Source organism: Misgurnus anguillicaudatus, chromosome 18 (genome assembly GCF_027580225.2).
Source record: "Misgurnus anguillicaudatus chromosome 18, ASM2758022v2, whole genome shotgun sequence".
Taxonomy (NCBI): domain Eukaryota; kingdom Metazoa; phylum Chordata; class Actinopteri; order Cypriniformes; family Cobitidae; genus Misgurnus; species Misgurnus anguillicaudatus.
In genome coordinates this window covers 25,334,708-25,348,715 of record NC_073354.2, presented here as the reverse complement: position 1 = coordinate 25,348,715, position 14,008 = coordinate 25,334,708, and the positions used below count along the sequence as shown (strand labels likewise).

Here is a 14,008-nt window from a genome sequence, read left to right as displayed (position 1 = left end):
AATATTTTTTAAATAACTCCAATACAACACTCAAATAAATGATTGATTAAAACGTTACATGTATCATTGCTAATATACCTTATCTTGTTGTTTAAAGATGATTGTTTAATACATCTTAACATTACCACATGTTAAGATAATACATTACACAATGCTAAAAATGTAAAATGAGTTTACAGTCCCTTACGAAAATTAACCATGGTTTTATTGTGGTAAAAGTGTAGTAACCATAGTTTTTGGTGTGATTATCAGCAAAACCATGGTTTTACTACACTAACCATTGTTTAACTATTGTTTTTGAAAACCATGGTTATCAAAACTATTGTTATTTTGTGGTTACCATGGTTTTACTACAGTACCATGTTTTTTTTTGGTTTTAACTGTAGTAATTTTCGTAAGGTGTAACGTTAGCCTACTCATTCAATACGATCAGCTTTTATGGATAAATTATGTGAAAATAACTGCACTGAACACGCGAAAACATGGTTTTATTTTGCACGTGGGTATCCACGTAAACTTATTAACTAATCTAGGACAACAGCGCGTTTATCGGCATTATCACGGCAAATGTGTTTATGTTTGTGTTCAAATACACAACCGAGCACTGGATTTGGATTTATATTCACTGCGCATGCGTGTTTGAACATCCACTACGTACTGGATTAATCCACCACGTCATCGCGCTGCAAGCTGCAGCGAGGACTTCTTGCGTCCGTTTGGTGAGACGCGCGCGCGATCCGCGGAGGCTTGCGTTGCGGACCAAAGCGCGAGTATAACCAGCCCTTAAGAGTCTTCGCAGCACGACGCCAATTAAATCGCTAAAGAGGATGCGGGTTAGAAGTCAGTCCTGGCACGAAATGCGCAGTAAATAAACGATCAGCTGACTGCATACCTCCTGGCTGCTAGCGTTATAATAACGAGGCTATTCCTGCCCGCAGCGCGCGTATGATATCCGTTTCATGACTTCTCCTTTGCCAACCGAAAGTCTCGCGCCAATAAATGCACGAGAGACTGTGTGCGCGTGCGATAAGCTTTTATTAGAAATACATGACGGGCTTCTTTTGTAATTTCTTCATAGTTATTTTATAGGCCTATTATTATTTTATTACACCTCATCTGACGAAAATTATACTTAAAAACACGCGTACATGGTTACGACAAATTAAACTTGGTTTTGTAACCACGCTTTTTCTAGTAAACCCGGTTAACCAATAGCCTATTAAAAAAAATTAATTTACACATTTCTTTTTGTTTAGGAAAAAAAATCTAAATTCTAAATTCTAGTTTCCATTACAAAAAAACATTAGGAAGCCCCCACTGAACATCCAGCAAATAAGCTGGTGGCTGGTTTAAGGTGGCAGTAGCTGGTTTAAGTTGGTCCTCCCAGCCTGGCAAAGCTGGTCAAGCTGGTGGGTTGGAAGACCAGCTAAGTCCAGCTAGACCAGCTTAAAAAGTGACCAAAACACAGCTAGACCAGCTTGCTACACCAGCAATACCAGCTAAAACCAAGCTAGGAAACCAGCTAAAACCAGCTCACCAGCTTATGCTGGTCTTAGATGGATTTTTCAGTAGGGGCATCAAGTGTTTACCATTAAACTACTAAAATTCTTGTATATTGTGTTTTGGGCCTTATTCCAGTATGTGGTCTGTATGGGTCCTGATATGCATCATGGCAAGAGGTGCTGAAAGACCAGACTGGGTATGACCTTGAGTTTTGTTTAAATGCCAGATCTCATATGAGATCAAAATCAGTAAGTCAGGTTTCAAACCAAACCAAATGAAAGAAAACACAACTACGGGGACAAATCTAGAGTAGTTTCTGCTTAAAAAACCTTTCCAGTTACTAATTGATGTTTTAAAGTTGCACCTTCTTCCAAAGTCTGTTCTGTTAAATAGATTTTTTTTAACAACAATATAGCATTTTCTCAGTCAGTAAGCATTTAATTGCAATTCAGTCCAGACACACACAAACCATAATAAATACAATATACAACAGGAAAAAATGCATTACAGTACATTACCATTGTTAGCATTTCTATCCTAAGAGTCCTGATACATGCAAAAGCATAACACACACACATTCATCATGCACACACACTCCATTTAAATAATGTTCAAGATGCAAAGTAAGAATCTTGCATTGAATACAGTCGGTCAATGGGTGTTAACAAGGAGGCATCGCTACTGGACAGACAGTCACTAAAGTGACACAGAGGGTCACTGTCTGTACTGTCATACAGTGTGTCGCAACCTATAAACAGAAAGACGGTTAATGCAATTGACAAATAATTGTTTCTATACCTTTAATTATGAACCATGTGTTTTATACCATACCATAGGGATGCATGTAATCTCCAGGCATCTGAGGAGGGGTGAGACCCAGTCTGAAGGGGTCCAGTTTAAAACTGTGTGACTCTAAAGGGATATTCTGCTGGGCCAGTGACACATATGATCCTGTACACTCCAGTTCAGTGGGCAAGTCTCCAAAAGAGGGCGCTGTGGTAATAGAAATTGTTAAGGGGACCATTAGTATGGCAGTGTAGATTTGAACTTAACTGCATGTGATGGATGACTCTTGACAAAATATGTCAGAGAGATTAGGAATGTGATGATCCTTATGTGTGTTGTGAACTTTGTGTACCAGTGAGTTGTGCATGACCGTCTCTTTTTTCTTGAGGGGACACGTTTTGCTTTTGCTGTTGTTGTCTTTTTGCCAGTTTTTTCATCTATGGTTGAAGAGAGAGAGGGGGGGGGCATGCTTGTTAATATAATTTTAGATATATTGCACAATAGTTATGAATGAGAGAGTGCGTACATGTACAGTACAAATGAGAGAGCATTACACATATAGTCTACAAGGCCAAATCTCTTACTAAAAACAACACATAGGCATTTACAGTAAACCAGAAACCTAAGACAAAACTATTTCCTTATTTAACATAAAGGAAGGAGAACACACACAAAGTTACTCTGAAAGGAAATACACGTCTAATCTAAAAGGATCTATATGAAATATGTCATCGGTTTCCTACATATAACATTGCTTGTTTCCTTACTGGCAAGCTCATACGTTGCAGAAAGAGTTCTGTTATCAAATGCATAAGTTCATTTTCTTTCAAAGCTTATGTGTGTGTGTACGTGAGCATCACGTTACCTTGGCTCTTTGGTTCTGGAACCAGACCTGAACAACTCGTACGCTCAGTCCTGTCTCTGCTGCCAGCGTCTCCCTTACCTTACAATAACCGGGAGACAGATAGAGAGAGAGAGAGAGGGCATTAGTGTGACCTTCATGCTCTGCCATGTAGGCTAGTGACCAGCAGACGTATTAGATCAACAAAGATACAGCAATCCAGTTGGACCAGCTGTGGCAGGTAGGGGATCATTTCTTACCACATCAAAGAAACATCATCTGCACAATTCTTTAAAGTTATACATTTAAAACAATTTTAAATGTATGGAGAGGTAACACGAAGATATACCCAGCTGAACTGCCAACCCTTTTTCTATCGTCCTAATAACTTTTAACTAAATAAAGAAACATTAAAGCTATTTTTAGGAATATTTTAAAAGCAAATTAAATATAGTTTAATTCTAAACTTTGATGACATCAGACTATATTATTATGACCCTCCCTGTACAGTGTTTCTGTATTAAAGGCTGACCTTTCGACATGGCTTGGACGAGACCTCAAAAGAAGCTTTGAATGCTCGTCTCTGCTGCGTTGTGAGGATGGTACGAGGTCTTTTAGGTCTCTTATGCTCCACGTCTGCTGATGTGTTGCTATGCCCTGTAGTACTAATGTTCCCTTCGTCATCTTCCTCGTCTTCGTCATCACTTTTACCTGGAGTTATAGAAATAGAGTTACGTAAAATTGTCGAACAATTCATAAATTATTAATTTTAAAATCTAAGTAAAATAATTTTACAGCCTTAAATATGCAAAAAATAAGTAAGATTTATGAATGAGCCTCTTTATATTTACATACAGTACTGTACAAAAGTCTTAGGCCACCATGCCACAATTAGATTTGTTGTTTTGGAATGTTAGTGATCATATATAATTATTTCTCAGTCTCTTTAATAGAATACAACCAGAAAATACAGGAAATGTGTATGTAGTATTAAAAACTGTATAAAAATGTAAACTGATGTGTCAAGTTTTTAGGGTACACTCCTCTTCCACTTGAGCAATAGCAGGAAACTGCAGGATCTCTTAAACCTAAATAAAAATAATTCATAATTTTTAAGAAATTAGTTTTTTTACTTCTTTCTGCTCAACAAAACGCTCAAGATGTGTTTAGTGCCAAGAGAGGTCACACTAAACACAAACGAAGCCAAAAGAAGACATTTAGTCCTGAAAATTATTTTTTTTATTTTTTTGGTACATATTCAAATACATCTTTTTGTATCCTAATAAAATAGATTGAAAAATAAATATGGATGGATATTAAAACTTCAAAAACAACAAGTGACCTAAGACTTTTTCACAGTATACATATCGTTACATATATAATGCAGGATTTTCAGCACAATTTACAGCCAACCCAATCTGTTAGGTTAATTTAACCTATGCCGAGTTGTTTTAACCCATTGTTGGGTCAAATATAAACATTTTCAGAGTAAAATTAACCCATCGCTGGCCTGACAATAACCCAGCATTTTTTTAGATTGTATAAAAAATTGCTGTAGTTATGCAACTGTTTGTCAGTAACTTACTGTAGATTTAAATGTATGTTATTTACTGGCAACAGTTTTTTCAAAGTTAAATGAACATTAAACTCTTTACAGAATAAAACTATAGCATAACAGCCTCATGCAAAGCATTCTGGGAACAAGAAATCCTTATCAACCTTTGATGAAGATTTTGGTTCCCAGAATGCTTTGCATGAGGCTGTTATGCTATAGTTTTATTCTGTAAAGAGTTTAATGTTCATTTAACTTTGAAAAAACTGTTGCCAGTAAATAACATAAACTTAAATCTACAGTAAGTTGCTGGCAAATAGCGGCCAGTAAAACTGTAATTTCTACAGAAATTTTTAAAGGTGCAGTGTGTAATTTTTAGAAGGATCTTTTGACCAGAATTGCAAAATAATATATAAAACTATATTATCAGGGGTGTATAAAGACCTTTCATAATGAACCGTTATGAGTTTATTACCTTAGAATGAGGTGTTTTTATCTACATACACCGGGGGTCCCCTTACATGGAAGTTGCCATTTTGGGCCGCCATATTTCTACAGAAGCCCTTAACGGACAAACTTTTCTTACTAAGTTGTCTCCGACGATGACATGTTTGTCCAGTGGTGGCTACAGTAACTTCTCTATGTGTTTCAAAAGCGAGGGGTGAGCAGTGGACTGAGCTGTTGGTTGCAATTCACAACCTCACCACTAGATGCCGCTAACATTTACACACTGCACCTTTAACAGTGCAAATAAATGGTTATTTTAAGACCTTTTGACTAAAAGGTTGTTTGGGGAAGCAAAAATGGTTCTTCTTATGGCATCACTGTAAATAACCTTGCACCTTAATTTATCTATTTATTTTAAATTAGACTAAACCTAGCTAACTTCTGGTATGCAGGATTTCTATTAAAATTCTGTATATAAAGCACGTTGAACATGTCTATTCTTTTTGTGTAATTTATTAATTTAGTCTTTAATCTAGATTAACTATTGCAGTGCCTACAAAAGTATCCAAGTATATTGTTGGAATGTGCACATTGTGTATAAACTCTACCTGAGTCAGAGGTAGTCGGGCTAGCCAGCGTGTTGTGATAGTCTCTGGCACAAAGCAGTCTATCCCCTGTGAACACACAGCGGTCTCCCTTCTGCAGCCTGCAGGCACACAGACAGCAGCAGAAACACTGCAGGTGGAAGACTGCGGTGCCTGCGCGCATCACCAGCTCGTCTGGAGAGATGACCTCTGCACAACCTTTGCACCTTACCAAAAACAGCCTGATGAGAAAAGATAGAATACACTTTTACAGCAAGGAAACATTTTTGGGGTGAGGTCACACAGTGTTAATGCTGGATTAATATTTAGTACATATTCGTCAATATTTTAATATTAGGAATAATCTTCCTTCTTGTATGTGTTGATGCTGATGTTCTCTTAAGAGAATCCAGGAATGTTGCTGAGTCGCCCCGTCCATCAAGAACCTACTCTCCTGCCCTTCCCTCCACCCAACTCACCCCCAAAAACACGCAGACGCATACTCCCAGCATGGTGAGTGTGCATCTTAGCGCCTGGCAACCAGAGCTGGGATTCAGGAGCTAAAACAGAGGCGGCCGGCTCCACGACTGTGTCCGGGGCAGGACTCCCGGGGAGGGGGGAGAAAGGAGCTCCGCAGGCTGTGGCTCCAGACGGAGAGAAAGAATCAGGCCTCCTGGCGGGTGAGGCTGGTCCAGGGAATGATCTTAACTCGACTTAACCAAACCCAGACAAAGGAGAGAGCTGGCCCAGAGCCTCGCTGCCATTGTCCCGACCTGGCAGACACCACATTTTCTGTTTGTCAAACGGGCCTGAGATTTCCGCGCCCGGAGGGGGGCAGAGGGCAGAGCTAAAGTCTAAGGTTTGGGGTGAGTGTGACAGGGAACTCTAGAAAAGAATCATCCTTGACAGCTTTAGGCTGACAGGTTACCTCTTAACGTTACAAAGGGGTTAAAGATGTTTCAATTTGGACATGTGGACGAATATCGAATTAGACTAATCAAACAGCATTTTCTTTTAATATTAACTTGATTTAGGTTTGCAATGCATGAATTTCCATGTGGATGCTCATGATTTGGTACACATGTATATAGCACTGTTGTCTATTGTATTCTTTTTCATTGTCATTTGTAAATGGTACTTGTACATGACAATAAATGACACTGACACTTTCTTTATGTCAGATTAAATTTGTACCAGTTATAAGCTTTTTTGGTTGGTGTTATCGTTGTTATGCAAAGCTCAGTTTGGAGCATGAAAGCTAAACAGTGAATTTATAGAGCGACACCTTCTGCTAAGAATGAACTGAAACATTTAAAGCCATGCATTTTTGAGAACTATTAGTGTTGCCCTGCAGTTACTGGGGAAACCATTGTGACTCCACTTCAGTATACGCCAAAGCATCTTTGGTATGTGAATCCGTACATGTTATGGTATGTTTCTCTACTCTACTCTAACGAGGTTGTTTCCATGGTTGGGTCAAGTATTTACATTTTCTCAGGTAATTTAATTCAACATTTGGGTTTGTCTACATTTTATGCAACCATGGGTTAAAGGGACATTCCACTTTTTTTGAAAATATGCTCATTTTCCACCTCCTCTAGAGTTAAACATTTGATTCTTACTGTTTTGAAATCCATTCAGCTGATCTCTGGGTCTAGCGATAGCACTTTTAGCATAGATTAGCACAATCCATTGAATCTGATTAGACCATTGGCATCGGGCAAAAAAATAACCAAAGAGATTCAATATTTTTCCTATTTAAAACTTGACTCTTCTGTAGTTACATCGTATACGAAGACCGACAGAAAATTAAAAGTTGCGATTTTCTAGGCAGATATGGCTAGAAACTATACTCTCATTCTGGCGTAATAATCAACGACATTACGATCTGCCCGAAATAGTCCCCTGCCATTGAAAGTAACCAAGGGGACTATTTACGGCTGCTGCGTAATATCACTACACCTCCTGCAGCCATTATGCAAAAGTCACTGATTATTACGCCAGTTTAAGAGTGTAGTTCCTAGCCACATCTGCCTAGAAAATCGCAACTTTTCATTTTCTGTCGATCTTAGTACACGATGTAACTACAGAAGAGTCAAGTTTTAAATAGGAAAAATATTGAAACTCTTTGATTAGTTTTAGCGTGATGCTAAGGGTCTAATCAGATTCAATGGATTGTGCTAAGCTATGCTAAAAGTGCTAGTGCCAGACCCGGAGATCAGCTGAATGGATTTCAAAATGGTAAGAATCAGATGTTTAACTCTGGGAGAGCTGGAAAATTAGCGTATTTTCAAAAAAGTGGAGTGTCCCTTTAAGTATATGTAGAATTAAACACATAAAGGCATTGGCTCCAACATGACACCATGTTGGTTATTTTCAAACCAGCACTGGGTCAAAAAGGGATAAGAGTCCAGTCGTTGGGTTAAATTATACAGAAAATGTTCTCGTCCTTTTTTACCCAATGCTGGGTTAAAAATAGGCCAGCATTTACTAGTAGTGTAAACACAACTACGTTGCTTAAGTATTATTAAATGTAGTAAGAAATATATGAACAAATCCAAGAATATCCCTACTTTTTAAATTCATTGCATGTGTTTGCATGTAAACAAACACCAAAACATTCAGATGGGCCACACTGTTGCAAAATGCAAAGGGATTTCTACACAAAATTGCAATAGGCCACAACTGCAATAGGTAGATTAGCTAAAATCAACAAAAATAAATTCAAGTTTGATGGTAATTTAATAGTTAAAGGTCGCGTTCTTTCTCATCCCATTTTTTAAACTCAAGTTAGTGTGTAATGTTTCTATAGCATAAATACTACCTGTAAAATGATAAAGCTTAAAGTTCACTGCCAGGCGATATATTTTCTTTAACAGAATTCCCCTTTCAAAGCCTACAGCGAACGGCCGGTTTGGACTACAACCCTCTACTTCCTGCTTTAATGACGTCAGTACAACAGTTTTTTTGACTAAACTCCGCCCACAGGAATACGTCAGTCGCCAGCTTTGGCTCAAACGGCTCTGCTAAGCTATGCTGCTATTGAATCACAACACACTAAACAAACGATCAGAACTCATTACGTATTTCTGAAGGAGGGATTTCATTGAACAAGAAAGACAACAGCACGTAGGACAGTGAAAACAGCGCTATACAGATAAGTCAATTGTGTGAACAATAATGCGTTTTTTACACGTTATTGCGCACTGTAAACACAATCAAAGCTTCAAAAACCCAGAAAGAACGCAACCTTTAACACTTGTTTCTTTCTACTAGTGCTGCTGTAATTAAAGCATGAGCATCACTTTAAATCTGAATCACATTGATCACCATCATGAGTTAAGAGAGCAGCCTGCTGACCCATTTGCAGTACTCATCTAACCTGGTCAGTAAGTGCTGGGTCAGCTAGCTCCCCATCCCCGAGCCCATAGTTAAACACTGGGCAGGAGTGCCAGCCAAGCACCAAGTATGTGGCTAATTGGTCAGGTCAGATATCTTACGGTCGGACGGGCATCAAACAGGGGCACCACTGGGCACCAACCTATCCAGATGCTTCAACATACTTCACACCCAGCGATGCCCACTACATGCACCCCCTCCAAACAAACACACACGCATTCATATTCTCTTACACAAGACTCTCCTGTACCCAGAACATATGGCCCAATTCTCCAAAAACCTCGCCGGCTGCCCCAGCCCACTTATTATGGGCATAGTGGTCACTTCTGCATCATTATTACTTTGGCTGAGGATCTCATGATGTGAGAAACAGGGAAACAGTTTGGTCTTTAGGGCTGAAGCCAAATATTTTGCAGAAGTCAAAGCATTGCTGTGCTAACTGTGGATACACAGAATTTTAAAGCTTTATTCACTCTTAAATAGAGATTAAAACTCTAATATCACTTATGCATTCATGTATCTTAGCTGGTGCACTCTTATATAAAAGGTACAAGAAGGTACCAAATTTGTCATTGGGGCGGTACCTTTTTAAAAAGTACCTAAAAGGTGCATACTGGCACATATCTGTACCAAAATGGTAGGACCTTTTTAAACCGTCGGAGTGACAAGTTATGTACCTTTTTTTCTGAGAGTGTAGAGTCCCTAATGCACAATAAGTTATTTTGCATTGGCCAGATGCATAAATTATGGTTTAATATTTTTGTGGGTCATTGAGCACTAAATAGTTTGGCACACTTTCTTTTATTTGGAGGTGAGAATGTGCATATGAGTGTGTGAATGAGAAAGAAAGTGAGGTTTTGGGGTGGTAGGGGGTCCATGCACCGTGTCGATGTGGCCATATGCTGTCCCCAGCTTGCCGTTGCCACGTCGATGGGTCCTGCTAATTTAACACATTTTGACAGGGTGTCAGTAGTCCTGTCCTTCTGATGTAATGGTGTGTGTATGTATGAAAGCCTCCTCACATTCCACGGCCCATCTCGACCCTTTCTCCTGAAGTCACCTTGTCTTTTAGAGTACTGTGCCAAGTCCCCCAAAAGACACACTTACTCTCAGACAAACAATAACACTCTGAACTATAGAAATTTTGCTTTCTTGGTATGCAACACAGAATTTATGTTTAATATCGACACAATTATATGCTAACAAAATAGGATATGTATTTAAAAATAAACATCCAGGAAATAAATTTTTAATAGCTACATTAAAATATAATGTAATCAAAATAACATTGCAGAATAGCAATAAAGTTGCATAAGAGTTGTTTTCAATTCTGACAAGCAAGTCTTCATAGTGAATTTTTACTGGAGAATGTTTAAATTCAAATGAACTTGACATTTTTTAAAGACTTAAAGATTGTAATGTTAACTATGTTTAATTTTGATTATTTTAGTGCAAAAAAAAAACGTTTGTTGTTTTGTTGAAAAGCCTAAATTAATTGGCATGTTTACATTGGCCAACTTGAATAATACTTTAATAAATTAAGTATCCCGTGCATTTTTGTGCAGACATTAAATTAGCCTTAAATTAAATTTAGAAAAAAGTTTCTCAATTTCGTTAAATTGCTTGAAAGAAAAATAGTGTACACATTGTGTACAATAATAGTGTAAAAACGGTATTTTAAGTGATTGAAGCCTATAAATTCCCAAAACGATCATAGACAAATTAGACATCTAAATCTTTATCTTACGGTTCCCTAAAAATTTTATTTACCAGAAATAAAAAGCAAAGAAACGAACAAATTTAACTCTATATCTTTTTTATGTTCATTTTGGACTGGAAGAAACTTCTTCTGACAACTCTGTCTGGACTTTTGAGATATCTATAACTTTATTATTTGAACTGTAAATAGTTTTGTAACTCGTTTTAAATTATTATGGAATATGTTAATATGTCTTACTTCTGGTAGTCTCTCTTGCAGTACAGGCTCTTATTGCGGACGAAGCAGGTGTTTGTAAGCGGCTCGCGGCATGACGCGCAGTACAGACAGCGCTCGTGCCACAGTCCATCCTGCACGCGGAGCATGTACCTGTCCTGAATGAGCTCATTACAGCCTTTACACACAACACTCCACATGTCTGCAAAAACACAATTATACTCACTTAACTGGTAACACAAGGAAGTGTGTCATTTTATGTTTTTGAAATTATAATATACGTGACCCTGCTGTGGAAACTATTAGGCTAAAGTCTCAAAATCAAATTCTGGACTCTAAATTTTCTGGGTTATTTTTACCCAACACTGTGTAAATATTGGAGAGACCACATGTTGGGTTAATACATAAACCTATGGTTAATTCAATGCAATGCTGGGTTGTTTTAACTTATGGTTGGGTTAACAACAACCCAGCACAGGTTTATATAGGTTTATTCTGTTCAATATGTACCCAGCAAAACAACCTACAGAATTTAGAGTGTGAAATAACCAGCATCAAAGTTTGATTTCAGTCATTAATTTTAATCTTTGACATGATCTTACTCGGTCAGTAGCCTTTTGATGATATGCTATCACGATTAGTCTATATTACACAGAATGTTCTTTAGATTATGTTGGACGATTTTATGTAGAAAACAGTAAATAAAAAAAAGAGTTTAGCAGGGTTTCACAGGCAGGGTCACATATGATCCATAAAAGTAAGATTACAACCTTGACAAACGCTCATTCCCACATGCCCAGAAAAAATAAATTTGGTAACTAATCTGATAACACAAATACCATAAAGATGTATATTTAAAATTATTATTATTATTCAATCAAAAAACGTAAACAGTGTTTCTCTATGATCTGCTCCGCGAACACAGAATATTAACAAATATTTGTTAAAGAAAACTAATTGAAGCTAAACGTTTAAAGTTGACAAAATCTTAACATTTAATATTATATTTTTATCAAAAAAAAAAACTAAATTTGTAAACGTGTAAAGTAAATTTACCGACGGTCTTTTCAAAACCAAAATTGCAAATACATTAATTCATAAAAAAAACATTTTCTTTTACATATTTATACGAGCATATAAACACACACTTTTAAATTGAGACTGTATCAAAATAAGTATGGATAACACAGTAAGCCAAGTGTAATTAATTTCTGTCACAGATGACACACAACTTAAAGCTCAGATTTTTAGATAACAGACTTACATCTACTTACCATATAAGGGAAGTTATCCGTATTGCCAGTGTAACCTTTGATAGATCCAAATATTTGTAAAAGCAAAAGCTCCGTATGACAATTAACCTATACGTCTACGTTAGTTATCTCTCTCTCTCTCTCCCTCTCTCTCTCTCTCTCTCTCTCTCCGACCTGCCCTCTCTTTTTTCTCCTCCCATCAGCACCAGGTGTCCTGTTGAAACACCTGAAGAAGTTACAAATAGCCTATATATAGTGCGCACAGCGGTACAGTTATTACTTTCACAACTTTAGCCTAATATACAATATTAAATTGGGTTGGTATTTAAATAAACGAAAAGTAATAAGATAATAACATATCATATTTTTATCTTTTAAAAAACCATATAAATTATTTGTCATAAATTCTCTTCATTTAAGGCATAGGATACATGTATTTTGCGTTAACAGGCTATTAATTGCTTAGCAAAAATTGCGAATATTTGTATACTTTGAATTCGGCTTAATTAGGCCTGACCGTCTGACGTGAAACTCAAACAATTTGATAATTATTCTTTTAAAAAGCCTAAACCATCTTGTATTTTTGAAACACCGAAATAAATAAATAAAAACGTACTGTGTGGTGTGAGCATATTATTAAATCAAATAATAGTATAACGAAAATACAGAATAGGCTAAAATAATAGATTTATATAAATAGATAAATATTTGTAACAAAACAAGTCTGTCGTTTTTAATAAGACATCTTACAAAGTTTTCAGTGTCCTTTACAATGCAATAAATAACGCTATTTACTACCCTCATTATTTCGTATCCGGAGTTTTTGCACGTTAAATAATGAAAAGGCGGCCACACACCGGTATTTGTTTTAACTCACACGTCATCAAGTTGTTTAATTGTTGTAAATTACGCCATCTAGTGGACAGGACACACTGAACCATATATTTTACTGTTGCATTTATCGTTTAATTATGTATCTGAAATATGTGAACAACACAAGCATACCTCAGTCACTCGCCAGCTCTTTAATAACTTTTGGTTTTGCAGAGCAGTTTTGATAAAGTGCTTTACTAAGGTCATTAAAGAGATAGTTCACCCAAAAATGACAATTCTGTCATTTTCTCATCCTTATGTTGTTCTAAACCTGAATTTCTTTTTTCTGATGAACACAAATAAGATATTTTTATAAATGGTGGTAAGCACACAACTGATTGTAACCATTGACTTCCATAGTAGGAAAAACGAATACAATGGCATTCAATGGGTTCAGTCAACTGTGTGCTTACCATCATTTATCAAAATATCTTCATGATTTATCACAATACTTACATAATGTTTGTTTTCCTTCTATGGAAGTCAATTGTTACAATCAGCTGTGTGCTTACCATCATTTTTAAAAATATCTTCTTTTGTGCTTATCAGTAAAAAGAAATTCATACAGGTTTATAACAACATGAGGATGAGAAAATAATGACAGAAATTTCACTGTATGAGTTGCTGTTAAACACAGAAGATATTATGATAAATGATGGTAAGCACACAGTTGACAGTAGCCATTGACTTCCATAGTATTTGTTTGTTTTTCTTACTGGTCAATGGGTAACATCAACAGGGTAATTACAACCATTTATCAAAATAAACTCATACAGGGTTAGAACAACATGAGGGTGAGTAAATGATAACAAAATCTTCATTCGTGTCCTTTAATTC

At 36.8% G+C, this 14,008-nt stretch overlaps 1 protein-coding gene across 2 annotated transcripts; it reads right to left on the bottom strand.

The window, feature by feature from the left end:
• Positions 1–1,920: 1,920 nt before the first annotated feature.
• On the bottom strand, positions 1,921–13,480 carry lmx1a (LIM homeobox transcription factor 1, alpha). Of its 2 annotated transcripts, XM_055186051.2 has the most exons (8): positions 12,320–13,480; positions 11,070–11,247; positions 5,738–5,955; positions 3,663–3,841; positions 3,155–3,232; positions 2,642–2,726; positions 2,335–2,496; positions 1,921–2,251 (listed from the first exon to the last, which is right to left on the bottom strand). In XM_055186051.2, the coding sequence occupies exons 2-8, from the start codon at positions 11,243–11,245 to the stop codon at positions 2,115–2,117; spliced, it is 1,035 nt and encodes a 344-aa protein (XP_055042026.2). In that variant the 5' UTR covers positions 11,246–11,247; positions 12,320–13,480; the 3' UTR covers positions 1,921–2,114. The 2 variants fall into 2 exon arrangements, with proteins under 2 accessions (XP_055042026.2, XP_055042025.2); XM_055186050.2 differs by lacking the exon at positions 12,320–13,480 and having other exon boundaries at positions 11,070–11,747.
• Positions 13,481–14,008: the final 528 nt, after the last annotated feature.